The following is an 18413-nucleotide window of genomic DNA, read 5'->3' on the forward strand; positions in this document are numbered from 1 at the left end:
CAAGATCTTTCTTTTCTTTTTCAACTTGGGCCATCTGATCCTTTATCATCTCCTTATCTCTGTTTACCTCCTCAGATAAGCTGTCACACTTTTCGGATTTGTTTATTAGGTCGACTTTCATGGCTTCCAAATGTTCCTTTTCCACTTGCGCGTCCGCCTTAGTATGATCCAACTCATCTGATTGCTTTTGGAGGTCAGCCTTCATCATCTCAATTTCAACTTTCTCTTTGTCCATCTGGTTCTTCATCCTATCAAATTCTTCCCTCTCTCTCATCAACTCTTCCATGACCTGGTCAAGTTCTTGTCTTTTCACCAAAAGGTCCTGCTTCCATTCATTTCTCATGTCCTCTTTGACAATTGTCATGTCTGTCTTCATTCTCATCAGAGCATCCATCTCTTTTGTTATCTTAGTAAGGTGTGCATCCAAGTTTTTCTTCTGTTCATTGAGCTCATTGAGTTGATGCTCCAGAGTCATCTTTAATCTTAGTACATCATCATTTTTGTGGCCAATGCTGTCCATTTTCCTTTTGATTTCTTCATTGGTTTTCTCGCTAAGCTCTTTGAGTTTGGTTCTTTGGTTTTCAATGGTATTCAATGTTATCATCACACCATCCTCTTTCATTTTCAATTCTGACAAATCCTTTTCCAGATTTATCTTCTGCTGATCCACATCAGTCTTCATTTGTTTGAGATGTTCTTTTTCTTGAGCGACCGTTTCTGTGAAGATTTCATTGTCTGCTTTCTTCTGCATGACATCTGTCTTTTGTTTTTCCAGTTCTGATCTCTCCACTTGGATCAAGGCCTTACTGTTTTGCAGGTCTGTTATTTGCCTTTTGATGTCATTGTCTTTCATTTCCTGTTCCGTTTGTTTGATAGAAATATCACCCTTCACTTTCTCAAGATCTTTCTTTTCTTTTTCAACTTGGGCCATCTGATCCTTTATCATCTCCTTATCTCTGTTTACCTCCTCAGATAAGCTGTCACACTTTTCGGATTTGTTTATTAGGTCGACTTTCATGGCTTCCAAATTTTCCCTTTCCACTTGCGCGTCCGCCTTAGTATGATCCAACTCATCTGATTGCTTTTGGAGGTCAGCCTTCATCATCTCAATTTCAACTTTCTCTTTGTCCATCTGGTTCTTCATCCAATCAAATTCTTCCCTCTCTCTCATCAACTCTTCCATGACCTGGTCAAGTTCTTGTCTTTTCACCAAAAGGTCCTGCTTCCATTCATTTCTCATGTCCTCTTTGACAATTGTCATGTCTTTCTTCATTCTCATCAGAGCATCCATCTCTTTTGTTATCTTAGTAAGGTGTGCATCCAAGTTTTTCTTCTGTTCATTGAGCTCATTGAATTGATGCTCCAGAGTCATCTTTAATCTTAGTACATCATAATTTTTGTGGCCAATGCTGTCCATTTTCCTTTTAATTTCTTCATTGGTTTTCTCGCTAAGCTCTTTGAGTTTGGTTCTTTGGTTTTCAATCGTATTCAATGTTATCATCACACCATCCTCTTTCATTTTGAATTCTGACAAATCCTTTTCCAGATTTATCTTCTGCTGATCCACATCAGTCTTCATTTGTTTGAGATGTTCTTTTTCTTGAGCGACCGTTTCTTTGAAGATTTCATTGTCTGCTTTCTTCTGCATGACATCTGTCTTTTGTTTTTCCAGTTCTGATCTCTCCACTTGGATCAAGGCCTTACTGTTTTGCAGGTCTGTTATTTGCCTTTTGATGTCATTGTCTTTCATTTCCTGTTCCGTTTGTTTGATAGAAATATCACCCTTCACTTTCTCAAGATCTTTCTTTTCTTTTTCAACTTGGGCCATCTGATCCTTTATCATCTCCTTATCTCTGTTTACCTCCTCAGATAAGCTGTCACACTTTTCGGATTTGTTTATTAGGTCGACTTTCATGGCTTCCAAATGTTCCTTTTCCTCTTGCGCGTTCGCCTTAGTATGATCCAACTCATCTGATTGCTTTTGGAGGTCAGCCTTCATCATCTCAATGTCATTTTTGTCTTTGTCCATCTGGTTCTTCAGCCTATCAAATTCTTCCCTCTCTCTCATCAACTCTTCCATGACCTGGTCAAGTTCTTGTCTTTTCACCAAAAGGTCCTGTTTCCATTCATTTCTCATGTCCTCTTTGACAATTGTCATGTCTGTCTTCATTCTCATCAGAGCATCCATCTCTTTTGTTATCTTAGTAAGGTGTGCATCCAAGTTTTTCTTCTGTTCATTGAGCTCATTGAGTTGATGCTCCAGAGTCATCTTTAATCTTTGTACATCATCATTTTTGTGGCCAATGCTGTCCATTTTCCTTTTGATTTCTTCATTGGTTTTCTTGCTAAGCTCTTTGAGTTTGGTTCTTTGGTTTTCAATGGTATTCAATGTTATCATCACACCATCCTCTTTCATTTTCAATTCTGTCAAATCCTTTTCCAGATTTATCTTCTGCTGATCCACATCAGTCTTCATTTGTTTGAGATGTTCTTTTTCTTGAGCGACCGTTTCTGTGAAGATTTCATTGTCTGCTTTCTTCTGCATGACATCTGTCTTTTGTTTTTCCAGTTCTGCTCTCTCCACTTGGATCAAGGCCTTACTGTTTTGCAGGTCTGTTATTTGCCTTTTGATGTCATTGTCTTTCATTTCCTGTTCCGTTTGTTTGATAGAAATATCACCCTTCACTTTCTCAAGATCTTTCTTTTCTTTTTCAACTTGGGCCATCTGATCCTTTATCATCTCCTTATCTCTGTTTACCTCCTCAGATAAGCTGTCACACTTTTCGGATTTGTTTATTAGGTCGACTTTCATGGCTTCCAAATGTTCCTTTTCCACTTGCGCGTCCGCCTTAGTATGATCCAACTCATCTGATTGCTTTTGGAGGTCAGCCTTCATCATCTCAATTTCAACTTTCTCTTTGTCCATCTGGTTCTTCATCCTCTCAAATTCTTCCCTCTCTCTCATCAACTCTTCCATGACCTGGTCAAGTTCTTGTCTTTTCACCAAAAGGTCCTGCTTCCATTCATTTCTCATGTCCTCTTTGACAATTGTCATGTCTGTCTTCATTCTCATCAGAGCATCCATCTCTTTTGTTATCTTAGTAAGGTGTGCATCCAAGTTTTTCTTCTGTTCATTGAGCTCATTGAATTGATGCTCCAGAGTCATCTTTAATCTTAGTACATCATCATTTTTGTGGCCAATGCTGTCCATTTTCCTTTTGATTTCTTCATTGGTTTTCTCGCTAAGCTCTTTGAGTTTGGTTCTTTGGTTTTCAATGGTATTCAATGTTATCAACATATCATCCTCTTTCATTTTCAATTCTGACAAATCCTTTTCCAGATTTATCTTCTGCTGATCCACATCAGTCTTCATTTGTTTGAGATGTTCTTTTTCTTGAGTGATGGTCTCCATGGAGATTTCATTGTCTGCTTTCTTCTGCATGACATCGTTCTTTAGTTTTTCCAATTCTTCTTTCTCTACTTGGACCAAGAAATTGCTGTTTCGCAGGTCTTGTATTTGTCTTTTGATGTCATCCTCTTTCATTTCTTGTTCTGTTTGTTTCAAAGAGATAAAACTTTTCACTATCTCAAGATCTTTCTTTTCTTTTTCAAGTTGGGCAATTAGATCCTTCATCAACTCTTCTTTCTTTGTCTCCTGCTTTTCTAACTGGTTTTCTAGATCAACCTTCTCAATCCCCAAGTCACCTCTCTCCGTTTTCACATCTTGTATGTCCTGTTCCAACAAATCAATTTGTTTCCTGGTTTCATCCTTGTCAACTATCTGTTTTTCCATTTGGTCCCTGTCCTTTATTTTTTTTCTTTCTTTCTTTGGCTCTTTAATTTGTTCAAGATCTTGCTTTTCCACCAAACGTTCCTGTTCAACTTCACTCTCAGTTTCCATTTCCTCTCTGAGTATTTTCAGATCTGACTTCAGTCTCACCAGAGCCTCCATTTCCCTTGTTATGAGTTTAAGATGTGTATCAAAGTTTCCCTTCATTTTGTTAAGTTTATCGAAGCGATCGTTTAATGTTGAGCTCAATCTTTTGATATCTTCATGTTTGTCATTAATCGTGTCTATTTTTTCTCTGATTCGTTCATTTATTTTCTCATTATTCTGTTTGAGTTTTTCTCTCAGATTTCCAATGGCATTTAAGGTTTCTACAACATTGTCCTTTCTCGTTCTCATTTCAGACAAATAATTTTCCATTCTGGTCTTTTGCTGGTTTATGTCATTCTCTATTTGTTTGAGATGTTCTTTTTCTTGGATGATAGTCTTCATGAAGGTTTCAATTTGTTCTTTCTTCAGGATTAATTCATTTTTAAATTTTTCCAGTTCTGCAATTTGCAATTCTGTTATTTGTCTTTTGATATCATCACCTTTTCGTTTTTGTTCTCTTTGAAGTTCTTCCTTTTCCTTTTCAACTTCAGCAAACTGATCCTTTATCATCTCCTCTCTGTTTACCTCTTGAAGTACACTAACAATGTTTTCTGACTTGTTTTGTATTTCTGCAAATGTAATCTCCAATCTCTCTCTTTCCTCTCTCATATCTTGCCCTACTTGTTTCTTTTGTGACTGAATGTCTGTTTTCATCAGCTCCAATGGGATCTTCTTCGCTTCATCAGCATCTTTCTTCGGTCTGTCCAGTTTAATAACTTGTTTTTCATCTGTCACCATGTCTGACATGATGCCAATCAGACTCTTCATCTCTTTCTTAATGAGGTCAAGGTGAGCATCCAACTTTTCTTTCTGCTTATTTAGTTCATCATGCTGGAATTTAAATGTCACTGTCAGTCTTTGTATATCTTCATTTTTCTTACACACGGTGGCCATTATCTTGCTTATCTTTTCACTTGTCACACTATGAAGTTCTTTGTGTTTTGCAATTTGATCTTCAATGGTCTTCACAATTCTTTCTGTCTCTGCCAGACATCTCCTCATTCTTTCCTGTTCCATGTCGATGTTGCTCTTCATTTGTAGATGGAAATGTTCTTTTTCTTCATGGACACTCTCTAAAGGAGCTTTAGTCTCTCCTTTCTTCGGGATCACATTACTCTTGAATTGTTCTAGTTCTTCCCTCTTGGCTAGTATCATATCACACCTCTTTTGCAGGTCTTCTGTTTGTCTTTTGATGTCATCGTCTTTGAGATCTTCTTGCTTCTTTTTGAAGGCCATGTTGTCCATGATATCCGCAAGGGAATTCTTTACCTGTTGAACTTGAGCAGCTGTATTATCTATTTTACTCTTCTGTCTCTTTATCTCCTCTAGGATTCTTTCATTATTCTCTGTTTTGTGTTGTAGCTCATTCTTTGTAATTTCCAGCCTAACTTTACCCTCTTTCAAACTTAGTATGTTCCTTTTCAGTATGTCATATTTTTGTTTCAGGATATCAGACTCGATCGTTGTTTCCTCCTCATGCATGTGCTCCTCGTGTGGTTCAAAAGCTTCCCTCCTTTCTATCCCCATGTCTTTGTCCTTTGTTGGTGGTTCACTCCTAAAAGTAATCTGATGCATTGGTTTGATCTGTACCAACACTTCAGGGCTACTTATCTCTTCTTGCTGTTCATCTTGCTTTCTGTGCCATTGGTGCTCCTTCAACTTTTTGATCATGAAATACTTCTCACTGTCAGGCTTTTCCCTGAGTCTTTTTCGCCTTTTGTGTTTCTTTTCTACATGTGCCTTGGTTCTCATTTCCTTACTCATTCGTTCTTGTTCCTCTTTGAATTTAGAAGCCTGGTTCTGGAGAATGTTCCTCTCTCTGTCGAGCTCTGCTTCTTTAAGTATCAACTCAGATGACTGTTTATCAATTATCTCCTTTTCCTTGTCCATTGCATTTTGGTCGTTGGTTATATTCCTCTTCTGTTGTTCCAGATATGCTCTATCTTTCTTTATGTCCTCCAAAGCAGAAGTCATATCTGCTCTCTGCCTTTCAATATCAATTTTCATGTCTTCCAGTTTAGCTCTTTCCTGGACTATGGTACTTTGCAATTTCAACATGTTTTGTCTCTCATTCTCAACTTGCTCCTTAAACTTGCCTAGTTGTTGTGTGTGAAATTTATTTTCCTCCATAATAGTTTTGATTTCTTCCTGTTGGTTGTGAATTATATTCATCGAGTCTGTTATGGGCTTAGCCTCCTTCAGTTTTTCTTCAAATTTGTCTTTGTCTCTTTGTATCTTTAGCTTCATAACCTCTAATTCATCTCTCTCCCTTGTAGTCTTCTCCAGCCTCTGGTCCAGGTCTCTATTTCTTTTTCTTGTCTCTCTCTTGAGGGCAGCTCTTTCTCTATTTACTTCATCCAGTAGACTTTTAACCTCTTGCTCTTTTCTAATTCCCTTCATCAAAGCCTGCTCATTTTCTTTCCTCTTTATTTCCATTTCAGACTTCAACAATTCCAGTTCTCTACTTTCTCTTCCCATCTTCCCCAAATTGTCATCAAGCTCATGTTTTTGTCTTTGAATATCATCTCTCGTAAGGTTGGTCTCATCTCGTTCTATTTTAATTTGATTCACTATATTTTTTAATTCCTCTCTTTTGACTTCCATTTCAGATTTCACTCTCACCATGTTATCTTTCCAAATCGTCTTTTCAGCTCTAAACTTTTCTATCTCCTCTCTTTGCTTCTGCAAATCAGCCTTTAGGATAACCAGATTTCCTATTTCCCCTTTAGTCATTTCCAAGCAAACCTGGATCATCTTTTGAAGGTAAGTGATGTAAATACTGTAGCTTTCAATCACATGTTTTTCCCGCTCTTTTTCCTGTTCCATTGCACCTCTCTGTTTCAGTTCAAGTTTCAGCTCATCCAGACTCTCATCCACTGTAACATCCTTAATGGCTTTGTTTTTGTCCATCTCTGTTTTCAGTTGCTGCAAATCTTCTCTCTTGCTTCCTACACCCTCCATGTCAGCTACCATGTCCTGTCTCAGATGTTCTATCTCAGTCCTCTGTTCCAGCTCAGATCTTCCTTTGTTTTGTGCATCTTTGTCAGTACTATCCTTCAGTATTTCCATTTGACTCTTCTGTTGTTCTTTTCTCAAAGTCAGTTCAAATTCCTCCCTTTGTTGCTGAATAAGAGCAGCCTGATCCTCAATGTTTTTCTTCTCTCTGTTGATTTCCTTCATGGACTCGTTCAGTTCCTCCTTTTGCCTTTGCATTTTTATCTTCATGATGTCCAACTCATCCCTCTCTCTCAAGGTCTTCTCCAGCCTTTGGTCCAGCTCCCTTCTTCTCTTCCTTGTTTCTGTGTTGAGTAAATCTCTTTCTCGTGCTATTTCAGCTCGTTTCATTTCCATCTCCTCCCTCTTTCTCAAGCTCTTCCGAACGGATTGCTCATTTTCTCTCCTCCTTATGTCCAACTCAGACTTCAACAATGCCATCTCTTTTATTTCTCTCTTCATTGTTTGCATCTTGTCATCAAGCTCTTGTTTTTGTCTTTGAATTTCATCTCTCGTACGATTGGTCTCATCTTGTTCCATTTTAGTTTGATTTACTATATTTTTTAACTCCTCACTTTTGGCTTCCATTTCAGATTTCACCCTCGCCATGTTACCTTTCCATATAGTCTTATTTGCTCTCAGCTTTTCAATCTCCTCTCTTTGCTTCTGCAAATCAGCCTTTAGGATACCCAGATTTCCTATTTCCCCTTTAGTCATTTCCAAGCAAACCTGGATCTCTTGCCTCATCTTTTGAAGGGAAATTATGTCAACACTGAAGCCTTCAGTCACATGTTTTTTCTGTTCTTTTTCCTGTTCCATTTCATCTCTCTGTCTAAGTTTCAGCTCACCCAGAACCCCAATCACTGTATCATCCACTTTGTTTTTCTCTATCTCTGTTTCCAGTTGTTGCAAATCTTCTCTCTTGCTTCCTACACCCTCCATACCAGGTACCATGTCCTGTCTCAGATGTTCTATCTCAGTCCTTTGTTCCAGCTCAACTCTTCCTTCGTTTTGTGCATCTTTGTCAGTACTATCTTTCATGATTTCTATTTGGATCCTTTTTTGTTCTTTTCTCACAATCATTTCAGATTCCTCCCTTTGTTGCTGAATGCAGTCATTCAGTTCCTCCTTCTGCCTTTGCAACTTTATCTTCATGATGTCCAACTCATCCCTCTCTCTCAAGGTCTTCTCCAGCCTTTGGTCCAGCTCCCTTCTTCTCTTCCTTGTTTCTGTGTTGAGTAACTCTCTTTCTATTTTTATTTCAGCCCGCATCATGTCCATCTCCTCCCTCTTTCTCACGCTCTTCTGAACGGCTTGCTCATTTTCTTTCTTCCTTATCTCCAACTCAGACTTCAACAATTCCATCTCTCTTATTTCTCTCCTCATTGTTTGCATCTTGTCATAAAGTTCTTGTTTTTGTCTTTGAATGTCATCTCTCGTACGATTGGTCTCAACTCGTTCTGATTTAGTTTGATTCACTATATTTCTGAACTCCTCTCTTTTGACTTCCATTTCAGATTTCATTCTCGCCATGTTATCTTTCCAGATAGTCTTCTTGGCTCTCAGCTTTTCAATCTCCTCTCTTTGCATCCGCAAATCAACCTTTAGGATACCCAGATTTTCTATTTCCCCTTTAGTCATTTCCAAGCAAACCTGGATGTCTTGCTTCATCTTTTGAAGGGAAGTGATGTCAACACTGAAGCCTTCAGTCACATGTGTTTTCTGTTCTTTTTCCTGTTCCATGTCATCTCTCTGTCTAAGTTTCAGCTCACCCAGACCCACAATCACTGTATCATCCTTTATGGCTTTGTTCTTGTCCATCTCTGTTTTCAGTTGTTGCAAATCTTCTCTCTTGCCCACTACAGCCTCCATACCAGGTACCATGTCCTGTCTCAGTTGTTCTATCTCAGTCCTCCGTTCCAACTCAGCTCTTCCTTTGTTTTGTGCATCTTTGTCTGTACTATCCTTCATGATTTCCGTTTGACTCTTCTGTTGTTCTTTTCTCACAGTCATTTCAAATTCCTCCCTTTGTTGCTGAATAAGAGCAGCCTGATCCTCAATGTTTTTCTTCTCTCTGTTGATTTCCTTCATGGACTCATTCAGTTCCTCCTTTAGCCTTTGCAACTTTATTTTCATGATGTCCAACTCGTCCCTCTCTCTCAAGGTCTTCTCCAGCCTTTGGTCCAGCTCCCTTCTTCTCTTTCTTGTTTCTGTGTTGAGTAAATCTCTTTCTCTTTTTATTTCAGCCTGCATCATGTCCATCTCCTCCCTCTTTCTCACGCTCTTCTTTCTTTCTCTCTTCATTGATTGCATCTTGTCATCAAGCTCTTGTTTTTTTCTTTGAATATCATCTCTCGTACGATTAGTCTCATCTCGTTCCATTTTAGTTTGATTCACTATATTTTTGAAGTCCTCCTTTTTAACTTCCAGTTCAGATTTCACTCTTGCCATGTTATCTTTCCATATAGTCTTCTCAGCTCTCAGCTTTTCAATCTCCTCTCTTTGCTTCTGCAAATCAGCCTTTAGGATACCCAGATTTCCTATTTCCCCTTTAGTAGTTTCCAAGCAAACCTGGATCTCTTGCCTCATCTTTTGAAGGGAAGTGATGTCAACACTGAAGCCTTCAGTCACATGTTTTTTCTGTTGTTTTTCCTGTTCCATTTCACCTCTCTGTCTAAGTTTCAGCTCATCCAGACCCACAATCACTGTATCATCCATTAAGTCTTTGTTTTTCTCCATCTCTGTTTTCAGTTGTTGCATATTTTCTCCCTTACTTCCTACACCCTCGATACCAGGTACCTGGTCCTCCATGTTTTTCTTCTCTCTCTTAATTTCTTTCATGGACTCATTCAATTCCTCCTTTTGCCGTTGCATTTTTATCTTCATGATGTCCAACTCGTCTCTTTCTCTCAAGGTCTTCTCCAGCCTTTGGTCCAGCTCCCTTCTTCTCTTTCTTGTTTCTGTGTTGAGTAACTCTCTTTCTCTTTTTATTTCAACCTGCATCATTTCCATCTCCTCCTTCTTTCTCACGCTCTTCCGAACGGATTGATCATTTTCTCTCCTCCCTATGTCCAACTCAGACTTCAACAATTCCATCTCCTTTATTTCTCTCTTGATTGTTTGCATCTTGTCATCCAGTTCTTGTTTTTGTCTTTGAATATCATCTCTCGTACGATTTGTCTCATTTCGTTCCATTTTAGTTTGATTTACTATATTTTTGAACTCCTCTCTTTTTGCTTCCATTTCAGATTTCACTCTCACCATGTTATCTTTCCACATAGTTTTATTGTCTCTCAGCTTTTCAATCTCCTCTCTTTGCTTCTGCAGATCAGCCTTTAGGATACCCAGATTTCTTATTTCCCCTTTAGTAATTTCCAAGCAAACCTGGATCTCTTGCCTCATCTTTTGAAGGGAAGTGATGTCAACACTGAAGCCTTCAGTCACGTGTTTTTTCCATTCTTTTTCCTGTTCCATTTCATCTCTCTGTCTAGGTTTCAGCTCTCCCAGACCCTCAGCCACTGTATCATCCTTTAAGTCTTCGTTTTTCTCTATCTCTTTTTTCAGTTGTAGCAAATCTTCTCTCTTGCTTGTTGCATCCTCTATGACAGGTATCGTGTCCTGTCTCATCTGTTTTATCTCAGTCCTGTGTTCCAGCTCAGCTCTTCCTTTGTTTTGTGCATCTTTGTCAGTACCATCCTTTTGACTCTTTTTTTGTTCTTTTCTCACAATCATTTCAAATTCCTCCCTTTGTTGCTGAATAAGAGCAGCCTGATCCTCAATGTTTTTCTTCTCTCTGTTGATTTCTGTCATGCAGTCATTCAGTTCCTCCTTTTGCCTTTGCATTTTTATCTTCATGATGTCCAACTCGTCCCTCTCTCTCAAGGTCTTCTCCAGCCTTTGGTCCAGCTCCCTTCTTCTCTTCCTTGTTTCTGTGTTGAGTAACTCTCTTTCTCTTTTTATTTCAGCCTGCATCACTTCCATCTCCTCCCTCTTTTTCACGCTCTTCCGAACAGATTGATCATTTTCTCTCCTCCTTATCTCCAACTCAGACTTCAACAATTCCATCTCTTTTATTTCTTTCTTTATTGTCTGCATCTTGTCATCAAGCTCTTGTTTTTGTCTCTCAATATAGTCCTTCATGAGGTGCATCTCAGTTATTTTTGCATCTGCTTTCTTAACTTCATCTTGATGGGGACTATCCTTTTCATCTTTCGCCGTTTCTTTTTGAGTATGCAGCTCCATTTCTCTTTGTTCCAAATTTGTCATTTTTAACCCAGTTTCTACCTCTTGTTTCTGGCTTTGAAGGTCATTAATTTCTTTTATTAGTCTTTCAATTTCATAATTTTCTTGATGCAAGATGTCCATTTCTCTCCCTATTTGGTCTTTTATTCTCTCCTCTTCCTCCTTGAGTTTGGAGATCTGATTCTCTGTGTGTTTCTCTTGTTCATTCTCAGTTTCCTCACCTTGTTGCTGAACTTGGAATTGAATTGATGTTTTTGTTGCTTGACTTAAAGAACTTGTATCTTTTATATGTTCATCATTTGTTTCCTCTTTGCTGGCCAGTGTTTCAAAAGTGATATCTTGTAGCTCTATCTTTTGACAAGTTTCCTCTGTTTTCCATCTTCTGAGATGATCTTTCATGTAATTCAGCGTATCCTTTATGAATGAAAATAATTAAATTGTTATTTCATGTCCACTTAACTTTAACATTGCAACCATTTAATATATATATATATATATATATATATATATATATATATATATATATATATATATATTCTTAAAGCACTAGGACACTGGTAGATGTTTGGGTTTCGTTGTTACGTTGTCATGATGTATTAAGTCCAATTGGAGAACTATCTTGCTCCATGGCACGATAGATTAGAAATTGATAATGCAAAAATAGGCGCCTCATTGACATCCCAAAACCCAGTACAGCATGTCTGTCTGTCTGTCTGTCTGTCTGTCTGTCGGTGTGTCAACGGAGCAAGATATCTCAAGTTTCTAGTTACATACAGACATTCAGACAGACACCCAAAACCTCTAACAAAGTGTCCTTGAGCTTTAAGAGGAGACAGAAATATAAGTGGGTGGCCGGTTGAGGCACCTGCTCCCTGTGTATGTCCCTTTTTGTCAATAAGGCAAAGGCAAAGGCAAAATTTAAAAAAAATAAGTTTTGCAAAGGCAAGTAATCTAACGATCTTTATCATTTTTATGAATTACTTCTTTTTGAATTACTACTTTGCTATTCTAGGAATTAGTGACCAATATGGAAAATGCTGAAAAACTGGAAAGTGTAGAAGAAGCACTTACCTTATCCCTTCTTATTTTCTTTTTGTCCTCCTCGATCAGCCTTTGCATCCTGTGGACCTCCTCAATAGCATTGTGTACCTCTGTAGTTGCTTTTTGTATGCTTGCTTTAATGTCACTCACATTCTGAATCTTACTCAATGTCTCCTTCATCATCTGTCCGAGCTCTTCCTTTTGACGTTGTATCTTCATCCTCATAATTTCTAACTCATCCCTCTCCCGCACACTCTTCTCAGTCTTGAGTTCCACCTCCCGTCTCTGCTTCTGTGCTCTATAATTCATCCATTTGATTTGGCACTTTTCTTCTTCCAAATCCTTCCTACTCTGCTCTACATCGTCTTTCACTGCCCTCAATACATTTCTAATTTCTTCCACCTCCGTAACCAGTTTCTGAATTTCAGCATTCACCTGGTTACTCTCATCCCGCTCCATGTCCTCTGTTTCTTTCTGGTTTTCCATGCCTGCGTCTGTTTGCCATAACATTTCCCTGGTTCTGTCAACCTCTTGAAATAGTGTCTGAATGTCAGTTGTTGTACTTTTCCTCTCGTCACTGTCCCCAACGTAGTCCTCAATGTTGGCCTCCGACATCTGTTTATCAACCTCTGTCTTCTCAATCTGTTGTGGTGCATCTCTTTCTCCCATCTCCTGTTTGGCTTGTTCTACCTCGGCCTTCATCTTCTCTATATCTTCCTTTTTTCTCCTGACAATCTTCATTCTCTTTTCCAGGTCTTTTTTCTTTAGTTCAATCTCAGAGTTCAACACTTCCAGCTCTCTTATCTCCCTTTTTGCCTTATGGAACTTGTCATCGAGCTCCTGTTTTTCCCTTCGGATAAGTTCCCTGGTGCGATTCAGTTCTTCCATCTCTGTTTTTGCAAGTGTCTTGTCTCTTTCTAGTTCCTCTCTCTGTTTGAGGATTTCAGTTTTCATTCGGTCTATCTCGTCTTTCTCAGATTGTGCCTTTGACATCTTCTCTTCAGTGTCGTTTCTTTGTCTCTGCACATCCAGCTTCAGTCTCATTTGCTGATCCTGCTCTCCCTTGTCCAGCTCATCCCAAAGGCTTTCTATCTCTCTTCTAACTTTGTTGAGCTCATCAATTACCCTTTCATAAGGGTCCTTATCAAGGGTATGTTTTTCTTCTTGTTCCATTGCTTCAGTGTTGTCCTTCTGGTCCTTATCTCGTTGAATGCTAAGGCCAGCCATCTCTTTAGCTCCCTCGATCTCATCTTGCACTCTGACAACTTGTTGGATTGTGGCTTTCTGCTCACCGACCTCTTTCTCTGTTTCAGCCAACCTTTGTTTTGTTCTATATGCCTTCATATTGTGCTTCATCTGCTCAATTTGCTCTTTTTGTTGTGCATTTTCCTCTCTTCTTTTCTCCAATTCTTGGCTTAGGTTTGCCTTCATATTTTCCAGTAGGTCTTTTGCTTGGTTTGTTTCAACAATAATGTTCTTATTGTGTTGTATCTGGTTTTGGATATCAGTATTCATCCTCTCTATTTGGACCTGCTCATGTGAAACTTTCTTTTTGTATTTTAAATGATGTGGCGTCAGATAGCTGTACCTCATCAATTCTAAATTGTGTCGGTAACTGATGATCTCATTGCATCCCCTGTTCAGAATGTCTCTCTCTGTTTGTAGATCAGCACACATTTGTTCAATTTGAAGTTTTTCTTTCTTATGTTGTTCTTTAGTTTTTTGAAGTTTTTCATTGACACGTTCCATCTTTTCTTGAAGTCCCTCCATTAGAAGGCTCTGCTTGATCTTTTCTGCAGTCAGTCGCTTAATGTCTTCCTGTTGTTGTTCTATCTTTGCCTTCATGAAGTCCATTTCTTCTCGTTCTCTTTTTGTCCCTTTCCAAAGTCTTTCTATCTCCTCTATTGCTTGAATTGTTTCTTTTCTTCGTCTTTTAAGACCATCTCTCTTTATTTCTATGTAATCTTTTGGTTCTTTGTCCTCTGTTTGTTCAGTATCTTCTAATGTCTGATTCTCCGTTTGTGTCATTTTGCTGTTTTGTTGTTTTTGCTCTGGGGGTACAAATCAACAAGTTTGTCAATTCAGATCTTTGTCTGAGAGTTATTTTAGATGGATAGTCATTACTTCCGTGCAATTCAACCTTAATTCAGATTATATTCTAATAACTGTTTGTTTTGCTAGGTGGGAAAAATATGGGCAACTGAAGTATCCCTAATGAATGTCTACTATCCCCCAGATGAAGGTCCCGAATCCATGACTCAACTGGTAGTTTTTCATGTCACAAGGCAAAGGAATAGTATCATTGGTGGGGTCTTTACTGTAACCTGGCCTTTAACCCTAATGTAGACTCAACAGCTGAAAGACATCAGGCAGCAAAAACAGCTGTAATATGAGCTTGTCTATCGGCTATTTTTGAATAGCCAAAGTATAAAATAATGGTTAAAGTGTTTAAAATGATTGTGTTGCTATATTAACTACTTTTGCTGGGGACCCAAGGACCCCACTTTGAGAATCAATGTGCTATACACAGCTCAAATTTAAAATGACACAGATGCTTTCCCGAATTGTCAAATAATAATCTAATCTAATAATCTACTGTAAGAAAGAGGCAAAAATTGTGCAAATAGCTGATCTACAAGCTCACAACGCCTCGCATTGCGAGGCGTTGTGAGCTTGTAGATCAGCTATTTGCACAATATTTATCTGTGGAAACTGAGTCAAACTCAATGTAATGCTTCAATTGATACAATTCCAAGTGCTTGTCAGGGTGGGGGGTCCCCAGTTCAAATGTGATTATTTCCGGGGGTCACGCACTGAAAAGGTTGAGAGCCACTGACCTACAGTATGGAGAATGAACAATTGCCATTCATTGAGTGTTTTACCTAAATCAGCCATGAGAACAGGCTCGTTCAGCATCAGAATCTGGTAGAGCATTGCTTTGGTTTGTGGTGGCCCTTCCTCCACAGTTTGAAACAATGCTCTCAGCTGGTCTTGTGTGGTCTGAGCTTCAGTGATAGCAGTCGTTTCCTCCTGCGGGATCAGCTGCAGCGAGAGCCACGCCCCTACAATGGCTTCAGCCGAGCTCACCCTGGCAATGATCTGCTCCCCCACTTCCTCCAGGAAGGATCCCACTGAAAATGGATTTGCAATGTATTATTATGAATGAACTTAGTACACAGCAGTGGTGGAAGAAGTACTGATTTTTAAGTAAAAGTATCATTACTACAATGTAGAAATACTCCAAAGTCCGGTATTCAAAATGTACGTACAGTAGTACATTTAGTAAAAGTACAAAAGTATTTGCATTGAAATATACTAAAGTACTGAAATTAAAATACTCATTTTACAGAATGTCCCATTTCACAAGTTTCCAAATGTATAAAAATGCTTCTTCAAAGTAACTAGTAACTATAAAAGTTACTAGTTAAAATAAAGTTTTCACATAGTTGTAGTGGGGTAAAAAGTAAAATATTTGTCTCTGAGATGTAGTGGAGTATGCAGTACTCAGACATTTTACTTAAGTAAAATTAGCAATACCACAAGATAAAAAATACTCTGTTACAAGTAAAAGGCCTGTGTTCCAAATGTTACTTGAGTAAAAGTACAAAAGTATTAATTGGCATCAAAATATACTTAAAGTACAAAAAGTAAAAGTACTAAAATGTTTGAAAATAGCAGATCTACAAGCTCACAACGCGTCGCATAGCCTATGTATAAAATAGGGCTGAAGCGGTTAATGTATGTTTTATATAATCCTCTATATCTGCTATAAGTAGCTAGTAACTAAAGTTTTCAAATAATTGTAGTGGAGTAAAAGTACATCATTTGCCTCTGAGATGTAGTGGAGTAGAAGTAAAAGTATTGAAAACTGGAATTACTCCAGTAAAGTAAAAATACCTCAAAATTGTATTTAAGTACAGTAAGTTTACACCACTGCTTAGTACACAGTAAAATACTCAGTGTCCACTTAACTCTGAGGGTGTACAAATTGATTAAATAAAACAAGAGGATTTTACTGTGTGTTACAAGTGTAAACAAAAAAGAAAAAAATCATCTATTGCATTTACATTTATTGTTTTTCCAAGATAAATTGTGACAATCATGGTCAATCTAAGTTATTTAAACTATTTCTTATTAAATTAATTAAATGCTTATTATTAGAGCAGCAGAGGGTTAAATGTGGACATGATAATCTTAATGTATTACTAAATATGGTAATTTGCCATTTGATAATTATTCTCTAAATGTTATGATCAAATAGTAGTGTCCATTTTAACAATAAACTTTCAAATGAGTCTGTTTGATGCTAAAATGATGAAGGACAAAATGGTGTTATGAATAATATTTACCATGGTCTCTGGATTCTGCCATCTTTCCTTATTGCACATTTCCAAATGACCCCACAAGAAATTGCAGATCTGAGTATGAATGATGAAAACAGTTGATCAGTATCCTGCACACATATACATTAAAAGATACATTATTTGAAATTGTTGATGCTCAAAACCATTTTAAAAATGTACTTATGGTTATTGCTTTTTTATGTCATATTTATAATAATAATAATAATAATAACTTCATTTATAGCAACTTTCAAAAACAAGTTACAAATTGCTTTACAATAACAACAGTTAATATACAGTAAAGATCAGAAATTGCATAAATAGTAAAACAGTTCATTCATATTTCATATTTAATAAATATCTTTTCTAATCTGTAGAAATGTCAGTAATCTTACCTCTGAACTGGAAATAATAGCACATAATCACCCTTTAGAGTCCAATGTAGTAACTAATTCACCAGAGTACCTGACTATCTGCTTTGCTGGCCTGCTTACGTCTGACTTTAAGAAAAGCTTTGAAGTGGGTAGAGAGTAAATTGGCAATATCATTAAAACATGATATCTCATCTCAACACACAGCTGGTGCCTACCTTGTGTGGGTGGTAGATGGGTATGGCACCAAATGAGAATCATTATGATTGGATAGCAGTTTACGTATGGGTGGTAAAACACCCTATCAATTTGTTTGCTATGAGCCTGTCCCTCTCTGATAAGGGTGGGGGTCCAGGTTTGCCTAAACTCTCTGGACCTCCCACAGCTCTCTTGACGTAGGGCTAACATTTGGTTCAATTTATCATTATTATTACTATCATTATTTGCACACTCTCTGAGTTACTGTGTGCTATCATGACACGTAGAAAAACACATACTCATGACACATGCAGGACAAGACATTCAGGTCTTCAAAAAATAATAATATTGGCAGCTTTTTATGCACACTGTACTGTCAGACACATGCATGCACACATGCACCCAAAAATGTCTGTTGATACCATCTGGTACTCCAAGTCCTAATAGCAGTATGCCGTAATCATTATACGTGCACATTTTGTTGCAGCATAGGCTAATTTATAATAGTAGAGTAATAATATACTTATTGTAGGCCTAATATGCTACACTCCTGTCAGCTCTTGGCATGTCAGTAGCTAGGTTATATTTAGCCTACAATGTGTGTTATTCACTAAAACAATGAATCTCTAAGTCTACTATGGTTTAGAATATTGTTTGAGAACATGTGAACTACCACTTCTTCAATGTAACATAATTAGACTTGCACATGTGTCACGTGATCAGTGGACAGTTAAGTACATTTACTTGAGTACTGTACCTATAAGTACTTTTTTTTTTGTATCTGTACTTAACTTATTAGTAGTATCTGCCCACTGACATCTTTCTCTGTTTTATTAGTATTTTTGAATTATTTTGACTCCACTCCACTACTACTCTTAGCACCTTATATGGTTCCTCAGTACTTTATTAATAATATGTTTCCTGTCTATGATTTTAAGTTATTGAATGTTATTTCCAGGATTTCGTATTATTTTAACACTATGCCTGACTGTTTATCTTTATTTTACTATTATTATTATTTTTTACTATTGTGTGTTGATTATTCTAATCCTATGCCCGTCCTCTTACGCCGTATGATTCTTAGCATATTCTGTGTTTTTGCCTGCAGTGTTTGCTATGTTAATTTCTATACCTGACTTATCTCTCTTAATTATGAAGTATTTGAATTATGTCCTACCTGTGAAGCACTTTGAACTGCAACCCTGTATGAAAGGTACTTTACAAATAAAGTTAATTTTAGTATCATTATTATTACTACATTTCTAGGAAGGGAAAATGCACATTATG

General features: G+C 37.7%; 1 protein-coding gene across 1 annotated transcript; it reads right to left on the reverse strand.

Annotated features, from left to right (window-relative positions):
* Window positions 1-2345: 2345 nt before the first annotated feature.
* LOC308090708 (uncharacterized protein) lies at window positions 2346-17076 on the reverse strand (the record flags this gene model as incomplete). Its single annotated transcript, XM_080435973.1, has 6 exons — window positions 16953-17076; window positions 16564-16632; window positions 15097-15345; window positions 12245-14265; window positions 3005-11587; window positions 2346-2366 (listed from the first exon to the last, which is right to left on the reverse strand). The coding sequence occupies exons 2-6, from the start codon at window positions 16583-16585 to the stop codon at window positions 2346-2348; spliced, it is 10896 nt and encodes a 3631-aa protein (XP_080292099.1). The 5' UTR covers window positions 16586-16632; window positions 16953-17076.
* Window positions 17077-18413: the final 1337 nt, after the last annotated feature.

Source organism: Gymnoscopelus braueri, assembly GCF_963280865.1.
Source record: "Gymnoscopelus braueri genome assembly, chromosome: 8".
NCBI classification, from domain to species: Eukaryota; Metazoa; Chordata; class Actinopteri; order Myctophiformes; family Myctophidae; genus Gymnoscopelus; species Gymnoscopelus braueri.